This window comes from Sapajus apella, unplaced genomic scaffold (genome assembly GCF_009761245.1).
Source record: "Sapajus apella isolate SASKATOON/1434 unplaced genomic scaffold, GSC_monkey_1.0 scaffold29, whole genome shotgun sequence".
Taxonomy (NCBI): domain Eukaryota; kingdom Metazoa; phylum Chordata; class Mammalia; order Primates; family Cebidae; genus Sapajus; species Sapajus apella.
The window spans coordinates 16,063,183-16,083,151 of record NW_022436969.1 but is presented as its reverse complement, the minus strand read 5'-3'; the positions used below and the strand labels follow the sequence as shown (position 1 = coordinate 16,083,151).

General features: G+C 36.9%; 1 protein-coding gene across 3 annotated transcripts in view; it reads left to right on the top strand.

Moving 5' to 3' along the window:
* The window catches only part of ZBTB14 (zinc finger and BTB domain containing 14), a 7,406-nt gene extending 3,493 nt beyond the window's left edge, over positions 1-3,913 (top strand). For all 3 annotated transcript variants that reach the window (XM_032293294.1, XM_032293296.1, XM_032293295.1), the window contains one exon: positions 769-3,913. In XM_032293294.1, the coding sequence (XP_032149185.1) occupies positions 769-2,115 (1,347 nt within the window). In that variant the 3' untranslated portion in view covers positions 2,116-3,913. The remainder of the gene's footprint in view (positions 1-768) is intronic.
* Positions 3,914-19,969: the final 16,056 nt, after the last annotated feature.

Here is a 19,969-nt window from a genome sequence, read left to right as displayed (position 1 = left end):
TTTTTTTTTTTTTTTTTTTTTTTTTTTTTGAGACGGAGTTTCACTCATGTTACCCAGGCTGGAGTGCAATGGCGCGATCTCGGCTCACCGCAACCTCCGCCTCCTGGGTTCAGGCAATTCTCCTGCCTCAGCCTCCTGAGTAGCTGGGACTACAGGCACGCGCCACCATGCCCAGCTAATGTTTTGTATTTTTAGTAGAGACGGGGTTTCACCATGTTGACCAGGATGGTCTTGATCTCTTGACCTCGTGATCCACCCGCCTTGGCCTCCCAAAGTGCTGGGATTACAGGCGTGAGCCACCGCGCCCGGCCGACCCTGTTTCTTAAACATTGAGTTTAAGTTATTTGATATTCTCTAGTTGTCAAGAAGCACCAGTTTTGCAACCAGATTATCTGCATTGAAGTCCCAGCTCTTCACTAAATAGCTGTAGAACATTGGGCAGATTTCTAACTTTGTCTATAAAATGGGGATAGTGATAGGTAACTCATGAGGTTATCTGACTATTAATTAAAACATATAAAGCATGTAGAACAATGCCTGGGATGTAACTAGGCAAATGTTTAATAAATTGAAGATGAATAGAAATAACAGTATGGCAATCTTTGAGTTGGGATCAGTCTTTTCTACCCATATTTAAGGACCACTCTTAACATTGACTTTCTGAAATTGTTAGATTCCATAGATTGACCAGAAAATGAAAAATGTGACCCTGTTCTCTGTATGGAAAAGTACTATTCATAAATACTAAAGTTTCTTTTTTTTTTGTAGGAGTTTTTCATCAGTATGTCTGAAACCATTAAATATAATGACGATGATCATAAAACTCTGTTTCTGAAAACACTAAATGAACAACGCCTGGAAGGGGAGTTTTGTGATATTGCTATTGTGGTTGAGGATGTGAAATTCAGAGCTCATAGATGTGTTCTTGCCGCCTGCAGCACCTACTTTAAAAAGCTTTTCAAGAAGCTTGAGGTTGATAGTTCTTCAGTCATAGAAATAGATTTTCTTCGTTCTGATATATTCGAAGAGGTCCTGAACTACATGTACACAGCAAAGATTTCTGTGAAAAAGGAAGATGTTAACTTAATGATGTCATCAGGTCAGATTCTTGGTATCCGATTTTTGGATAAACTGTGTTCTCAAAAGCGCGATGTATCCAGTCCCGATGAAAACAATGGTCAGTCCAAAAGTAAGTATTGTCTCAAAATAAATCGCCCCATTGGTGATGCTGCTGACACCCAGGATGATGACGTAGAGGAAATCGGGGATCAGGATGACAGTCCTTCTGATGACACAGTAGAAGGCACCCCTCCAAGTCAGGAGGACGGCAAGTCACCCACCACAACGCTCAGGGTTCAGGAAGCGATCCTGAAAGAGCTGGGGAGTGAAGAAGTTCGGAAGGTCAATTGCTACGGCCAAGAAGTAGAATCCATGGAGACCCCAGAATCAAAAGACTTGGGGTCCCAGACCCCTCAAGCCTTAACATTTAATGATGGGATGAGTGAAGTGAAAGATGAACAGACACCAGGCTGGACAACGGCCGCCAGTGACATGAAGTTTGAATATTTGCTTTATGGTCACCATCGGGAGCAGATTGCCTGCCAGGCATGTGGGAAGACGTTTTCTGATGAAGGCAGATTGAGGAAGCATGAGAAACTCCACACAGCAGACAGACCGTTTGTTTGTGAAATGTGCACAAAAGGTTTCACCACGCAGGCCCACCTGAAAGAACACCTAAAAATCCACACAGGCTATAAGCCCTATAGCTGTGAGGTGTGTGGAAAGTCATTTATCCGTGCCCCAGACTTAAAGAAGCACGAGAGAGTTCACAGTAATGAAAGACCATTTGCGTGCCACATGTGCGACAAAGCCTTCAAACATAAGTCTCACCTCAAGGATCATGAAAGAAGACACAGAGGGGAAAAGCCTTTTGTGTGTGGCTCCTGCACCAAGGCATTTGCCAAGGCATCTGACCTGAAAAGGCATGAGAACAATATGCACAGTGAAAGGAAGCAGGTTACCCCCAGTGCCATCCAGAGCGAGACAGAACAGTTGCAGGCGGCAGCAATGGCCGCAGAAGCAGAGCAGCAGCTGGAAACGATAGCCTGTAGCTAGAGGCAGTGGGGCAGGGACACTTCGCCTGGGAAGTGGAGACTGACATGATGTGGATCGTAATGAATGCCAGTTACTATATTTTTGTGGACATGTATGGAACATTGTACTCACTGGACTTCAGGCAGTGCTTGGTTAGGTGTTTTTAAGACTTTTCAAGGAAATGATGTTCCTCGGTTCTGAGCAAACCGTTTCACTGTCCTGTCTGGTGTCTAGTATTAATGTTGCCAGTAAGCGCCCCCTCCCTCTTTTTGATGATTTTAATTTGAGAACTCCTATGTCCAGTTTAGAAGTGAGAGACTTCCATTTTTTATTTCTCTACACTCACCACCCTAGTGGGTGCCCTGCACAGAATAATAATTAGGTAAATTGATTTCCTAATCATCATAATTCTATGTGACTTATGGTCAAAAGAGCAGTTTTAATAACTTAATAAAAGTACTTCAGATAGACGCAGAAAATTGGGGAGTGGTTGACCAAGAACACTGCGCAAATATAAAAACAAGTTCTGGGAATGCAGAATGGCATTAGATTTATATTTGGTTTGTTAATTTTATATCACTGTCTTTCACTGTTTTTGTGGACAAATAATGGTTGCTTTGCTGGAGTGTTTCTTCCTCGATTTTGATTGCCCTGTACCTACCCCAGAAGCTATAGTCACACATCCTGAAGGCCGAGCAAACCTACCAGGATGGTGGGGGGTCTTGGGGCCAAGCTCTTAGGTTCCTCTTATTTGGGGCAGTGCCACTGTGCACCAGCTGGGATTTGTGAGTGGACCCGTGGTAAGAAGAGTAGAAAAGGCTCTCAGAGATAAGGTTTTATATGTGTAACAATCCCAAGATTTCCTAGATTAAAATATTTCTTAATTGATTTTGAGATTGGATTTTTCTTTGGAATCAAAATTAGGACAAGAACAGATACACTTCTTCAGATACATTTGTGAAACTTGACAGAATGTCATCAAGCTTTGGGGCTTCTGGTGCACATGATTTATCCATAAAGGAGATGCAGTATGCTTACTTAAATTAATAAATTTAAAATCTTTTAAGTGTGTAAATAATAGTGTTGGTCTTAAGTATTTCAAGTAAAAGTAGACAGCTGCACTTTTTTTGCACATTGGATTAAAATAACTTCCATCAGCAACAAACATCAGACTGTTTTTAACAAATATTAAAGATTGTCAGACCAAATGTTTTCTGTTTTTGAAGTATATTTCATCGCTGGTTACAGTTTTAAACAGAAGTTGATGCCTTTTCATAGCCGTGAATGAGAATTATAAGCTCTGTTCCAGTTTTGGTATAGTGAATGTTCTTTTAACCATCTTTAGTACTATATTGAATTGCCAACAATAGTTTGAATTGTGTTCTGTAAAAAAGTATTAGTCAATTATTTTACAATATGTAGAATTGTAGAAAATGTCAATTTTTCAAATTCATTTTTCATTGCTAGGATTTCTTTTAAAAATACATTAAAGTAATTTTATTTCATAGCTTGTTGCATTAACACCTGTAATTCTATCGTGAGAGAAATTTTGTTTTTTTTAATTGGTGTGTATGTTATGCCCAAGATGTTAGGATGGAGATGCTACCTTTTTAATATTTTTATTTATTGGTAAAATGTTCTAAAAGTAATTCTGTCACTGTGTTTTTATGCTATTTATAGAAGGGGAACTGATTGCTGTTCCCAGGCTGTTTTAATCAAAGCAAAGGAAAAATTATTGAACATCTTGTCGAGAGCTACTTCAACAAACCATATTTTAGGCCTTCATTTTTTGTATGTAAAAGAAAATATACTTCTGTCATTCCTCTTTTCATTTTTTTTTTCATAGCAACCTTCCACATACCTCGATTTCTACCAAAATATGTTTTCTATGCTGCCTTTATCCTGGCTTTACAGAGTTGAAGTTAAACAAGTGATACTAACCTCCATTGAAACCACATAATTATGGTGGTAACCCCCAAAAAGAAAGATTAATTTTGACCACTCTATTTAAATGATGCAAATATGTATCATTTAGCCTGTTTTGCATGAGAAATGTATTTGTGGTATTTCTACCACTGGTACTGGGTTCATATGTATGTTAGGGCACCTGTTTCCTTTGTATTTTTTTGGTGGCAGCAGAATCCTAACATGGCAGCTCTCCTGTCTCCTGGATCCTGGTCAGTAACACTGCCTCTCTACGCATAATGAAGCCATTGTGTTAGCGTCTTCAAGGTTATATCCAACACCCTAGGGAGTTAATTCTGAAATGTGGCTACTCAATCTGTAATGTAGGAGAAAGGTCAAATATGAATGTTAACATTACTCCCTTTTCATTACTTACAAATCATTGACTTTTTTCTGTTTTTATAGAGAATGCCACAAACTTGATGTTAACTTTTGTGCTTAATTTGCATTGTATTGGCACTGATTGAGGAAGAGAATTTTAGGAAGTTTAAATGTAAAGTAATTTGCCAGCTATTAACTTGAGCGCTAATGTAGCATTGTTAGAAAGTGCAGAGGTCGCCATCAAGTGAGGTTGATATTAACAAATTCCTCCTATAATTGTTAGGAAGAAAAGATTGAGATGAGGAAAAATGATGAAAATGTATGTAGTTTTCAACTTAATGTGTTATTTTGTGTAAAGTTATCTGTAAGTCATTTGGAAGGTGGGATTCATTGTCGTAGTAATGCTATTAGTGGTGATTTGTTCTCAGGTAGCAAGCCTACAGTGCAATTGTAGTAGAGCTGGCACATGATAAGGATTGTGGTGTAGGGTTGAGTCCTAGACAGAAGCAGAGAACTGCTCCAGGAGAGAGAATGGAAAGCTCTCTCACTTTCCTTCGAAGTCTGTCTCCATTTTTGCCTACCTTCTTGTAACTGGAGCTCTATCCCCCAGGAACTATTTACCATAGGGTTAATCCTGCTTCTACTTCAGGTATGTAAAGATAGCGTGTTGCCAGTTCAACTTGTGTTGAGCATCATTTGCGAGGCACTGGGCTGGACCCTGGAGAAGCAGTTTGGTCTCTGGCTATTAAAGTGAGTGTGCCACTTCCCAGTTTGGTCTTACATGTTCTTTTTGAAAATGAGAGAGCATTTTCCTATCACCTGTTATCCATGATTCCTTAAAGGTTGCCATACTGATCTCATCTCAGGGGTCCTGGGTTTAATTTATCTGGATTGTGACCGATTTTAGCAGTTGAGTTTTTTCATGATCTCTTCAAAAGGTGTTACCACTTACTAATATTCATTTAAATCTTTTCAGTATAAGGAGGAGGTGTGGTTTAGTGGAAAGACTTTACAAGACAAACTTAGATTTGGATTCTGACTCTGCCTCTCAGTACCTGTAAATTCGGACAAGATGTCTGTAAGCTTCGATTCATTTGTGGCTCTGTCTTACAAACTTGTATATTCCTCTAAACCTTGTATTTGGTTTTGTAATGTCCCATTGTACATTTTAAAGTAGATCATTGGAATGTAGTTCGTGTAAACACTGGCCTCTTTGGATGGCTCCCTGCTCTTTGGGAACATCTGTGATGGCAGAACCAGAATTGCAATTTTGAGAGCTGGCTTTTGAATCTCATACATGAAATCATACATTAATATATTTTTATAGCATGCTTTTCTAAAATTGGGTGCATTTCAGGCTGCACCCAACTGTTCCCTTTCTAGTTAATTCCAAGATGATCTGTTGCTTTCTCACCAAAGGGGCCTAGACTGCATCCATTAATTCCAATTTTTTTCATTTTAGTTGCAGAATAACTGTTTGCTGAGTCACTTTGCTCTTCTTTGGGGGATATTTCTACAAATCTTACACAGAATTACTTTTTATAGCCTAAGATTAAAGTATATCAGTCAACAAATCATTGAATGCCTTATATGTGCCTGTCATTGGACTATGTGCTAGGAATGCAACAGTGAGTGAGACCAGCACCGTTCCTGCCCTCTTGGAGTTGTCCAGTATAGGATGCTTATCTTTCCAAATTTATAGCATTTTACAAGGATTTACAAATAATTTAATGATCACAAATGGACAAACTACTTAAAAAAAATCTGCCATGTTGTGTATTTTAATCCAGTTCATGGTACATACTTTAGAAAGTAAGAATTTTAATAAATTGTCATGGGTTAGTGGTTAGTGGTGCCAATCTAAACATTCTTAAATGACTTTTGGGAATGTATACTGAGAAAATATATCTATTAATTATTGCCATTTCCATAGAATAATTCTTATTTTTCCTAACTGATACTGGATTTCAAGAAGAGGAATGGTAATATGAGGCTAAGATATATTTCTTGAAAATAATAGATGCTGGCATCAAGAAAGCTACTGATGCAAAGAAAATGAGAGTAAAGAATGGTAGCCTGGGCTTCCAGTGACTTTGGGCAAAAATGCTAATAAGGTTTTAAGGGAGGAAGCACCATAGCAAATAGAGTACGCTCAGTAGTGGCTGAGTCAGCAGATGTTCCCTTAGTGCCCACTGACCAGTTAAGGTTGACAGTCTTGATAGGATAAAAAATAAGCTAATAGAAATCTGAAAAGAAAAAAATATTTCTTCCAGTAGTTTTAGATCATGTGCTGCTTGTCATGTTGATGGAATTTTGAGAAAGCATTCTGTTATTAAACTTAATTGGAATGGACTGATTTTCTGTGTTCAGCCGGAAGGCTAGAAGCTTCCTATGGTCATTGCTTTTTCTTTTCTAGTGTCTTTGAACTTCAGTCATAGGAGAGAGAGTCAAAGGGTTAGTTTTTAATAAAACTTAGTATATGTTGAATATTTGCCAGGTTTAGCACTATATATATAATCACTATGTTTTGTGACAAGTCTGGTAGGTACTCATTACCACTGCTGAAAACAGCAAGAGTCAAGTTAAAAATGCCGCCCAATATCATCCTTATCAGAGCTGTGACAGGAAAGTAGGTCCATCTGCATCCAGAGCCTGTGCCTTTGCGACCATGTTGTTGGCCTCAAGCCACAAAATGTGCAGCTGTGGCCCTGCACACATCCTTACTGAGTTCAGACCGCTGTTTGGCAGATGGCGCTGGAGAAGAGATAGAGGCATTTATGCAGACAGCTGTCTATGTCTCTGTACTAAATTGGTCCTGACGTTTTTATTTCGCCAAGATGCCTCTCATGCAGGGTACTGATGCTAAAGCAATATTGTTTTACCTTGCTTCAGCTGTACAGGCTGCCCTCCAGTAATATGAAAAACTGCTGGTTGAATGCCATGGACAATTGCAATATAACACAAAACTACCAGTTAGCCTTCTTCACATGTTCCATTATGCAGTGAGCCAAGCAAAACCCACAAGACCAAAGGCCATCTAGTCAGGGGCCAAGGTAAAAATGGTCCCGTGTAAAGGCCTACATAAAAACGCTCTTGCATGTTAGGAGATCTCTCTACCTATACTCTCCCCTCCTCACCCCCTTTCTCTCTCTGAAAGGTATTAGAAAACTCGGATTCAGATTTTACTTGCACTATTTTCAGGCTTTGTCACCACCTTAGGCTGGTTTCATGATTGTTCTTAATTTCTGCCAAAATGCAAATGACTCACTGCCCCGTGTACACCATTCTTGCTTATTATTCCAAAAGATAAACTCATTGTAAGGGATAGATAGGAAATTCAGCCTTAAAATCAGATACAATGGATTTAAAATATTACTGACTTCAAACAGGATGACAGAGATGTCTAGAAGTTTGATACTTGGGAAACTATTACATTTCATTCTTAGGCTGCTTATATTTAATTAAATTTAAAGTATGTATAATGTTTTGGCTATTCTGTTTCTGTAATCTTCCAGCCAATACACAATAGGAAATACTAACCAGATTGGAAGGCTACTGAATTATTGACATTACTGTCAATAAGGTTACATTTAATAGTCTTGATACCCTGTAATAAAATGTGGGGTTGAGAAAAGAGAAATGAAAAATAGTAGGGGTATATTAATTTTAGGTGGTGTATATCATTATTTTCCCAAACTTCTGGGAGTTATAAAATTATAAGACTTAAAAAAAATATTCTGAGGCAGGAGAATTGCCTGAACCCAGGAGGCGGAGGTTGCGGTGAGCCAAGATCGCGCCATTGCACTCCAGCCTGGGTAACAAGAGCGAAACTGCATCTCAAAAAAAAAAAAAAATATATATATATATATATATTGACAGAAAACAATTTTAACTTTTGTAATATAGTAGAACTGAATTGTGTACTAACTAATCTCTAACATCTGCAGGGTACTTTACAGTATGCATTATTAAGGGAGCTTACAATACTATGAATAGGTATTACTATTCTCATTTTACAGATTAAAAAAAAGGTTCTGTGATTCTGGTGACTGAATTACAAGCAGCCTGAAATAGAATCCTAAAATACGTATAGGATCTATTTATTTCATTTATATAAAGCTTTCGGCTCTTTCTAAAATTGTAATATAAAAGATTAAGATTGGAAAGATTGCATTTAAAACTCCTGAGTTCCTAAATTTGTTGTTTTTTATTTTTACTACTTATTACTATTATTAATCTTCCAGTATCTACTCTACCCTTGTTCTAGAGCAACTGCATTTTTAACTTGGCACTGCACTTCCGACTTTAAAATCTCAAACTAGTTTTGTTTTTTTTCCCCCTACTGCAAAACTTTGAAAATGTTTGTATTGGTGAAAAAAGCCACTGTAGTCATTTAGAGTATGGGCTCTGGATTCAGACTGCCTGGATGTGAGTTCTAGTTCTACAACTACCTGGCTGGCTTTGGGCAAGTTATCGAGCCTTTCTAAGTTGCATTTTCTCATTTGTAAAATGTGATAATATTGCGAGAATTATGTGAGATAAGCTATAGAAAGTTCTTATATATGACAGTGTAATTGTGTTATTTTCTATCAGTTAAGTAAAAGGTAATACACTTTGATTTGTCACCACTCCCCCTTTAACTTGCTTATAAGAACTTTAACTGATTTGACTTTCATGAATCATTTTCTTGTTTTAAAGGAGGGGATTGCATTTGGTGGTTTTTAAGGTTATTTCAGGATTCAAGTCTATTATTCTGTAATTAATTAGTTTTAGTAACAACCCAAAAGCACTTTTGATGTAATTACTTGAAGTTTTTCTATCTTCTAACTCCAAATGAGCACTAAATACCTGTGAGAGGTCACAGGAGAGGGATGTTGTGAGACTCGTCAATATCTCTCAAGTTTTGCCGTAAAGTGAAAGGAATGTGGATGATTCCATGCAAGTTGTCACAACTCCTAACAAAATAATTCAAATCACACTTGATGTAATCCACACAAACCTTGGTTTTCCTGCTCCTATTTTAAAGGTCTTCTCGGCTTTTGGAGATGCATCCTAAAGAAGTAGAAATCTTACTTGCAATAGTATTGAAAAATAATATAGTTATTTACTGAAGTTTTTCTGAATTAGTGTCAATAAGTAGATCACACAGCAGCATTTCTTATTTCTTTTTATATTTCTCCCATTTCTTTTAGAAGCTTCTCGTTTCATCTCTTCCTTTCTGTCTCAGCCTGAATCTAAAAAGTCATTTCACTCCCTATGGTTTGGGAGAAACACTAAGCATATTTCCTCTCCTCTCACACCACAACAACCAAACACAGAAGACTTCTGTAACCAATAGTGGGGTAGGAGGGAGCAGATCTTCCCCCACCAAGCGAGTAACCACTTCTGCAGCAGACACCTGTTAACTGTCCTCCAATTTAATTCTAACACTACCTAGGGACAGCATCAGATTCTATAGATTGAGAGTTCAGTCCCCAAGACTGCCCTCCACCCCAGTCCAGTTGCAAGTCCAAGCCTCCAGAACTTCTGACCAAGCAACTTCAAGCTGGGGTTCCCAAAACCCCCACTTTAGATTTGGAGGTAAGATTAATTTGCTGGAGCAGCTCACAGAACTCAGGGAAACATGTTTACTGGTTTATTATAAAGGATATTTCCAAAGGTACAGATGAAGAGATGTATACGGTGAGATACAGGGAAAGGGGTGTGGAGCTTCCATGTGCTCCCTGGTGCCATCTTCCAGGAACCCCCCTTTAACTCTCCAGAGGCTCCCCAACCCAGTCCTCTTGGGTTTCTGTGGATAACCATGTGGAAATGTGATTAGTCTCCCAAATATATGGTGAGACTCTCTCCCGAATTATGGCCTCATGACCTATAACTGGAAAGGCGGGGAAGATTAGAGTCCTGCCTTTGGACAGGTGAAAGAAGAACAGAAGGTCAGGGAGATTCTGTTTCCTGAGGCCTGACATGCCCAACATTATAACAAAAGACTATAACAAGTTCTATGGGAATTGTGAGCCAGGAACTGTAGACAAAAACCTGTATCTGTCTCGCTCAAACACCACACCTACACAAATAATTTCCCAAGTATTTCCACTGTTCTTTCAACCTTCTACCATCCTTTTGCACATAAAGCAGTTATATCTGTTGTCAGAATCTGCCATTTGCTCTCTATCCCTTTTTGGAATTAATTAAGGTCTGTTTGCAGAGCAAGTAGGAGGGAGGAGGTATTAGAGTTACACAGATTTGTTTTCATATCTGTGACATTATTAGTGTTCCAGCCTTACTATGCACCGCTGTTCCCCTACTCTCCTCCCAAAAGAAAAGTTATTGCATTATGCTTTATGTTATTACATAAAGCACAGGTCAAGTCCCATTATGTCAAAATAGGTCACTTCTAAAGTTGAGTTTTATTTTGGCTTTTAAATACGATAATCTTCCTGTATTGCAGAAATGTAGAAAAATCCTTTGGGAAAAGCACTAAATGGAATAGATTTATAATCTTTACCTGGAAGAAAATAATTATAGTTCCTAGGAATTGGAAACTAGCTCCTTAAGAGAGATTGCTGCTTGTTCAATTTCAACAATTTTTAGTTGCTAAATCTGGTATTTTTCTCTATTTTTTATATTGCTTTTTTTATTTCTCAAATTTAGACTTAAATCTATTGACTTCCTACAAAGATCTTGTCCTTTCTTACATCTTGTACATATACACGTTTGTATTCCTCCTATACTGTTGATATAGTTCCACCATCATTTTGTTAAATCAAAATTCATTGTTTACAGTGTTGTGATTATATAACTGTTGTTACAGCTGAGCCACCTAGCATACTATGATGTATTTTCCTTGCTTGCAAGTTGTTCCCCTGCAGCTAAGAACTTTTGCTTCTTTAGGTTTTATGTGTATACCATTATACCCTAAACTCTGTGCTAGTTGTCTAAGTCTCTTGTCCTTATGTCAGTTGTGAGGTATTCTATCATTTGCATCTGTTTCAAGAACTTCATCTCAGAGAGTGCTGGGCACTGATGTTCTGGGCCTCCTTTCACCATTATCCTACAACTCCATTCTTGAATTGGATTCCCAATTCTGGGTCTCACCTTGCCTTTTTCTGATTTATTCTCTTGTTTTGGTGAAAGAACACCTGTATGGTTTGGCTCCGTGTCCCCACCCAAATCTCATGTTGAATTGTGATCCCCAGTATTGGATGTGTGGCCCTGCTAGTAGGTGATTAGATCATGGGGGCAGTTTCTGATGGTTTAGCACCATGCCCATAGTGCTGTTTTGTGACAGCATTCCCTCAATACCTGCTTGTTTAAAAGTGTATAGCACCACCTCCCTCCTGCCACATGTGAAGGTGCGCTTGCTGTCCTTAACCTCTGCCATGATTGTAAGTTTCCTGAGGGCTCCATAGAAGGAGAGCCTGTACAGTCTGCAGAACTCTGTGCCAATTAAATCTTTTTTTTTTAAAATAAATTACCCAGTATCATGCATGTCTTTAGAGCAGTGTGAGAATGACTAATTTAAACATATCTTCAATTGGAAGAGTAAATGAGAGGCGAATTTTTGAGGTCTATTTTACCTTCATGCTTTATTGATGGTTTGGCTGGGGGTAGAAAATAATTTGTAGAGAAGTGAATAATTTCATGTTTCTGCATAGTTAGGGCTCTCTGAGCACTTTTAATGATACCTGAGTTGAAAAACTAGCCTGGGAAGGGTAAAATTGAATAGCCAGAGACTCATAGAAAGATTTAGAGACTTACCTCCCTATGTGTTTAAATTTCAAAGGGGATGATCCTAGGAGCCAGTTATTCATGTTCCAAAGAATTGACAATGACTAGGGAGCAAAGATTTCTCTCCTCTCAGATGATGATAGGGCTGCAGGTGGCCTGTATAAGCCCCCCAGAAAGTTTCAGGCAGACCCTCATATGTGCAGGGTGATGTGGCTTTCATCATGTTGTGTGTAGTTATTACAGACGGGGAACTTATGCAGTGATTATTATAATAGCAACTTTGATTTCTGCTCCCCAAATCTCACATTTACTTTCAGGATACAACCTTGAGTATAGACATTAAAACCTTATAATAAACCTTTAAAATTTTGACAGCATCTTGAAAAGTTTGATGCCATTCTCATTTTTGATCCTTTATATGCAACCTATGTATTTTTCTCTCTTTAAAGATTAAAGAATCTTCCCATCACCCCTAAATTCTAAAATGTGGTGATGTTTCCTAGTGCAAATGTGCTGGAAACTGGTAGGTCCTTTTAATCTGGAACTGTGTCCTTCAGTTATTCTGGAAAATTTTCTTGAATTATTTAATTTATGATTTCCTCATTTTTTGTTTACTTTTTCTTCACTTTTCATAGACTAGTCTTCTAAATTTCTTCTTATTCTTTATTTTTCATCTGTTTGTCCTCTTGATCTAATTTTTGAAAAATTTTAACTTTATGTTTGTAACATTTATGTTGTATAAAAAAAACTTCTTTATTTTGAAATAATTTTAGATTTAAGAAATATTGATCAGAAAATAAGTAGAGAATTTCCCACTGAACTTCCTCGAGCGTTAGCATCTTACTTAACTATAGTACAATGATGAAGACCACAAAATAAAATTGATGCAATTCTGCTAATTAAACTACAGACTTAATTTTGGATTTTGCCCTTTTTTTCACTAACGTCTTTTTTTCTGTTATTAGATCCATTCCACAATTTCACATTGCAATTATTTGTTATATTTCATTAATTTTCTCCAATCTGACAGTTTCTTATTCTCCCCATGGCTTTCATGGTCTTGATAGTTTTTGGACAGTACTGGTAAGTTACATTTTAGGCTGTCTCAATTTAGTTTGATACTTTTTCAAATTACACTGAAATTGCGCATTTTTGGTAAGAATACCACAGATGCAGTGTTCTTGTCTCTTAACATTTTTGTGTATGCGCTCTAGGCTTCTATGTATATATATTTAAATAAATATGGGATCATGTTATACATCCTGTTTTTTTTTTTAATCATGCTTCTTTCATTAAATGGCATAAAACAAAACTTTTTAATAACAATATCTTTGGATAGTATGATTTTTATTTCTGCATAATATACCATTGCTTGGAACTTACCATAATTTATTTAAGCCTTTATTTTAACTGTCTTTCTATGCTTAATGCTATGTGTGTATAAAGCATACCACTATGACAGTCTTTGTGCATATCTCTGTGCACAGTATATATCTTTGGGATAGATCTTGAGAAGTAGGCTTATTAGGTCAATATAGATGAAAAATACAAGGCTTTGTTACCAACAGCCAAGTTGCCTTCATGAAGATGATATTATTTGTACTTCTTTCAGCAGTGTCATTTTTAAAATATTTATATTAAATGTGTATTCATATTAATATCTGTGAATACTATGGGAGACCAGAATACGCCTTGTTAAAGGATAGAGGTCTGTTGAGCAGAAATCATGAAGAGGCAGATAACGAAAGCTCTCTGCCCTCCTTCTATTTGGTTAAAAGCAGGGCATAGATTTATAAAGATAAAAGGTAGCCTGCTGCACTTTCCCTTTGTTCTGCCAGGGAGAGCAAAGTTAACTACCGACAACTTTGGACTTTTAGCCTAGTGATGGCACCAGAGGAATCTACGTTAACAAGTTTTACTAACCAGCCTTTATCTGCCAGTTATTTGCCTTCCCCCACATTGCTGACTCTAAAGACTCAAAGTTCTTTCCTTTTGACCTGTTACTTCTCTAAAAATGTATGGCTCTTTGTTGAAGATGCTGTAAAAGTGGGAATTTATAGCCACCTCTTTGAAAACTACTCATTTTCTGGATGTGTCCACGTCTACAGTATATGAAATATGTATGTTGAAAGACTTATGTTTGTTTTTCTCTTGTTAATCCGTCTTTTGGTACAGGGGTCTCTTCCAACTAAGAACCTATGGAGGTTGAAGAAAAATTGTTCTTCCCCCACAATACGTTTACCAAAAAAGTAGTCCTTTTTAACATTTTACATTATAGTTGGTATGAAAAACATCAGTTTTTAAAGATAAAACTGAAAAGTCTAGTAATAATTTAGTTCTTTTATTTAAAGATAGAAATCTTCCCTTTTCAGCCTACCACTTTATCCGTCCCTGACTCTTAAAACTTTGTCAAAGTTACTTAAACATGGTGGAATAGTCCTTTCAGTGGTTTCCTGGAGATATATCCAGTATATCTCCTAATGTACTTTTTCATATGGATACATTTATTGGGGTGTGTATGTTTTCCACAAGAAATTTAAAATTTTATTTTTATAATAATAATGAAAAGTAATACGAAATATGTTTTGGAAAAGTAATACCAAATATCTTATAAACAAGAAATAACTGCCAATCACTTGCAAATTCCACATTTTTTGTGCTTAGGATTTTATAATGTCTTAGTCCTTTTGTGCTGCTATAACAGAATACCACAGACTAGGTAATTTAAAAAGAGGAGAAAGTTATTTCTCACTGTTTTAGTGGCTGGGAAGTGCAAGATCAAGGCATAGGCATTTGGTCTTGTGAGGGCCCTCTTGCTGCTTCCACTCATAGCAAAAGGCAGGAGGACAGGCAAGCTAAATGCTGTGTGAAGCCTCTTTTATGAGGGCCTTAATCCTGTTAATGAGGTATGAGCCTTCATGACAGAATCCTCTCTTAAAGGCCCCATGTCTTAATGCCATCACATTGTCAACACCTGATTTTAGAAGATTAAGTTTAACATGAATTTTGGAGGAGACAGACATTCAAACAATAGCACATACACAGCAAAAAAAAGTACTATCTGTATTGTCGTGGAATAATGAGAAAAGATGAAAGTAGATTCCATATGTAGAGTTGCATTCTTGCAAATGGCATTGAAAAAATGAAAGTTTGGTTGTGTTAATAAAAAAAATTGACAAAGTACTATTTATCTTAAGCATTTAAATGTAAGTCATTTAGGCTGGGTGTGGTGGCTCATGCCTGTAATCTCAACCCTTTGGGGGGCAGAGGTGGGTTGATCACCTGAGGTCTGGAGTTGGAGGTCAGCATGACCAACATGGAGAAACCCATCTCTACTAAAAATGCGAAATTAGCCAGGTGTGGTGGTGCATGCCTGTAATCCTAGCTACTCAGTAGGCTCAGGCAGGAGAATCACTTGAACCTAGGAGGCGGAGGTTGCGATAAGCCGAAATTTGGCCATTGCACTCCAGCCTGGGCAACAAGAGTGAAACTCCTGTCTCAAGAAAAAAAAAAATGTAAGTCATTTAAATGTACCTTTATTTACCTGCATTTTTATACAGGGCCAAGGTCTTTTATGTGAGCCCAATGTCTAGATTCCAAAATCTATTTTTTAAATAACTCATACCCATAATACCACTGTTTCTTTCAAATGGAGCAAGAACTTAAATCCATTGTGAAACAATAATTAGATCTCAGATTTTTAAATTTGGGGGAAGGTAATATTTTATATTTTACTCATCTATACATAACATAACAATTTAACCATTCAATTTTTTCCAAGGCATCCTACAGATTTTTTAAATGGAAGCAACCCTTCTCTTTCTTCTTATAATTATTTATCAGTTTGTGAAATATTTAATTAAATTTCGTATTTAAATTAACAAGTACAACTGGCATAACATATTTGTGGTGAAAATACAGGAAGACAACAAACTCTTGGCAGGCATACAATCCAATTTATAGAGGCAAACATATGTGAATGTTCTAGACATAGCCCACTAGCTCTGAGTCTATAGTGGGCAATAGGTGTCAGACAAGGGAATACAGAGTGTCATTTATATCAGTATCCTGTCATATTGTGAAGAAGCAGTCTATTTTGAGCAGAACACATCATAATTCAGCTTTAATTCATGTTCATTTGAATTTTGCTGGTTTTGAAATTTGGTTTATTTTTAATTTGAAATTTTAGTACTTGCATGTTATAAGCTAAGGATTCATAGTTGCTTTAAGTTGAATATGTTTAAGTAATGTTCTATTTTGGGGGATTGACAAACAGGTATTTTATCTTTTAAATTTTTTATTTTAATTTTTGTGGGTACTCAGGTGAATATATTTATGGGGGACATGAGATGTTTTGATACAAGTGTGCAATGTATAATAAGTACATCATGTAAAATGGGGTATCTGTGCCCTCAAGCACTTATCCTTTGTGTTAAAAACAATCCCATTATACTCTTTTAGTTATTTTTAAATTTACAGTTAAATTATTATTGACTATAGTCACCCTGTTGTGCTATCAAATACCAGGTCTTAGTCATTCTTTCTATTTTTTGTACCTATTAACCATCCTCACCTCTACCCATGACCCCCTTCTACCCTTCCCAGCCTCTGGTAACCATGCTTCTATTCTTTATATCCATGAGTTTAAGTGTTTTGATTTTTAGATTTCACAGATAAATGAGAACGTATGATGTTTGTCTTTCTATGTATGGCTTATTCCACTCAGCAAAATACTTCCATTTCCATTTATGTTGTTGCAAATGACAGGCTCTCATTCTTTTTTATGGCTGAATAGTATTAATACTTCATTGTGTATAGGTAAAGCATTGTTGCATCGATTCATATGTTGATGGACACTTAGGTTGCTTCCAAATTTTGGTAATTGTGAGCAGTGCTGCAACAAACACGGCAGTGCAGACATCTCTTTGATATCTTTGATATAGCTGATTTTCTTTCTTTTAGGTGTATACCCCGTGGTGGGATTGATGGATTATATGGTAGCTCGATGTTTAGTTTTTTGAGGAATCCCTAAACTGTTCTCCATAGTAGTTGTACTAATTTACATTCTCACTAACAGTGTACCAGGGTTCCCTTTTCTCCACATCATTGCCAGCATTTGTTATTGCCTGTCTTTTGGATATAAGCCATTTTAACTGGGTGAGATGGTATCTCATTGTAGTTTTGATTTGCATTTCTCTGATGATCAATAATGTTGAATACCTTATCATATGCTTATCTGCCATTTGTATGCCTTCTTTTGAGAAATATTTCTTCAGATCTTTTGCCTATTTTTAAATCGTATGATTAGATTTTCTTCCCCTATAGAGTTGTTTGAATTCCTTATATATTCTAGTTTTTAATCCCCTGTCAGATGGGTAGTTTGCAAATATTTTCTCCCATTCTGTGAGTTATCTGTTCACTTTTTTGATTGTTTCCTTTATTATTCAGAAGCTTTTAAACTTGATGTGATCTGTTTGTTCATTTTTGCTTTGGTTGCTTGTGCTTCTGGGGTACTACTCAAGAAATTTTCATCCAGCTCAATGTCCTGAAGAGTTTCACCAAAGTTTCCTTTTGGTAGTGTCATAGTTTGAGGTCTTAGATTTAAGTCTTTAATCTATTTTAATTTTATTTTTGTATATAGCATGAGATAGGGGTCTAGATTCATTCTTCTGCATATGGATATTCAGTTTTCCCAGCACATTTATTGAAGAGACTATCCTTTCCCCAGTGTATGTTCTTGACACCTTTGTTGAAAATTTGTTCATTGTAGGTATGTGGATTTGTTTCTGGGTTTTTTATTTTGTTCCATTTGTCTAAGTGTCTGCGTTTATGCCAGTACCAAGCTGATTTGCTTACTGTAATGCAATTGGAAGTCGGGTAATGTGATTCCTCCAGTTTTGTTCTTTTTGCTTGGGATAACTTTGTTTATTCTGGAACTTTTGTGATTCCATATAAATGTAAGGATTTTTTTTCTATTTCTGTGAAGAATGTCACTGATATTTTGATAGACATTACATTGAATCTCTGGATTGCTTTGTATAATATGGACATTTAAAAAATATTGATTCTTCCAATCCATGAATATGGGATATATTTACGTTTTTTGTGTCTTCTTCAATTTCTTGCATCAGGGTTTTATAGTTTTCATTAAAGAGATCTTTTGTTTGTTTGGTAAATTCCTAGGCATTCAATTTTATTTGTGGCTATTGAAAATGGGATTACTTTTTAAATTTCTTTTTCAGATTGTTCACTGTTACCATATAGAAATGCTACTTATTTTTCTGTGTTGATTTTGTATCCTGCAACTTTACTGAATTTATCAGTTCTAATAGCTTTTTGGTGGAGTATTTAGGTTTTTATGAATATAAAATCATGTCATTTGCAAACAAGGATAATTTGACTTCTTCCTCTAATTTGGATGCCCTTTACATCTTTCTTATCTGGTTACTCTAGTTAGGACTTTCAGTACTATGTTGAATAACAGTGGTAAAAGTGGGCATTCTCGTCATGTTCCAGATCTTACAGGAAATCCTTTCAGTTTTTCCCCATTAAGCATGATACTAGTTGTGGATCTGTCATTTATGGCTCTTATTATGTTGAGGTATGTTCCTTTTACACCCAGTTTTTGAGGATTTTTTATCATGAAGCAATGTTGAATTTTACCAAATGGCTTTTCAGCATCATTTGAAGTGATAATTTTTTTTGTCTTTATTCTGTTGTATCACATTGATTTATTGGGTGAATGTTGAACCATCCTTGTATCCCAATATAGTTTGGTTCTGTGTCCCCAGCCAAATCTTTTCTTGTAGCTCCCATAATTCCCATGTGTTGTGGGAGAGACCTGATGCAAAATGATTGAATCATGGGGTGGATCTTTCTCATGCTGTTCTCATGATAGTGAATGTGTCTCATGAGTTCTGATAGTTTTAAAAAGGGGAGTTTCCTTGCACAAGTTCTCTTTTTGCTTGCTACCATCCTCTTAAGATGTGACTTGCTCCTCTTTGCCTTCTGCCATGACTGTGAGGCCTCCCAAGCCATGTGAAACTGTAAGTCCAATGAATCTCTTTCTTTTGTAAATTGCCTAGTCTCAGGTATGTCTTTATCAGCAGTTTGAAAATGGACTAATACAATAAATTGGTACCAGTAGGGTGGGGCACTGCTGAAGAGATACCCAAAAATGTGAAAGAGATTTTGGAACTGGGTAACAGGCAGAGATTGGAACAGATTGGAGGGTTCAGAAGAAGATAGGAAAATGTGGGAAAGTTTGGAACTTCCCATAGACTTGTTGAGTGGCTTTGCCTAAAATGCTGTTAGTGATACAAACAATAAGGTCCAGGCTGAGGTGGTCTCAACTGAATATGAGTAACTTATTAGGAACTGACTCTTGTTATGTTTTAGCAAAGACACTGGCGGTATTTTGCCCCTGCATTAGAGATTTGTGGAACTTTGAACTTGAGAGAGATGATTGAGGGTAGCTGGCGGAAGAAATTTCTAAGCAGTAAAGCATTCAAGAGGTGAGTTGGGTGCTGTTAAAGGCATTCAGTTTTATAAGGGAAGCAGAGCATAAAATTTTGAAAAATTTGCAGCCGGACAATGTGATAGAAAAGAAAATCATATTTTCTGAGTAGAAATTCAAGCTGGCTGCAGAAATTTGTATAAGTAATGAGAAGGCAAATGTTAATCACCAAGACAATGGGGAAAATGTCTCCAGGGCATGTGAGAGACATTTCTGGCAGCCCCTCCCACCATAGACCCAGAGACCTAGGAGAAAAAAATGTTTTTGGGGGTCAGGCCTAAGGCCCCTCTGCTATGTGCAGTCTAGGATCTTATTGCTCTGTGTCCCAGCTGTTCCAGCCATGGC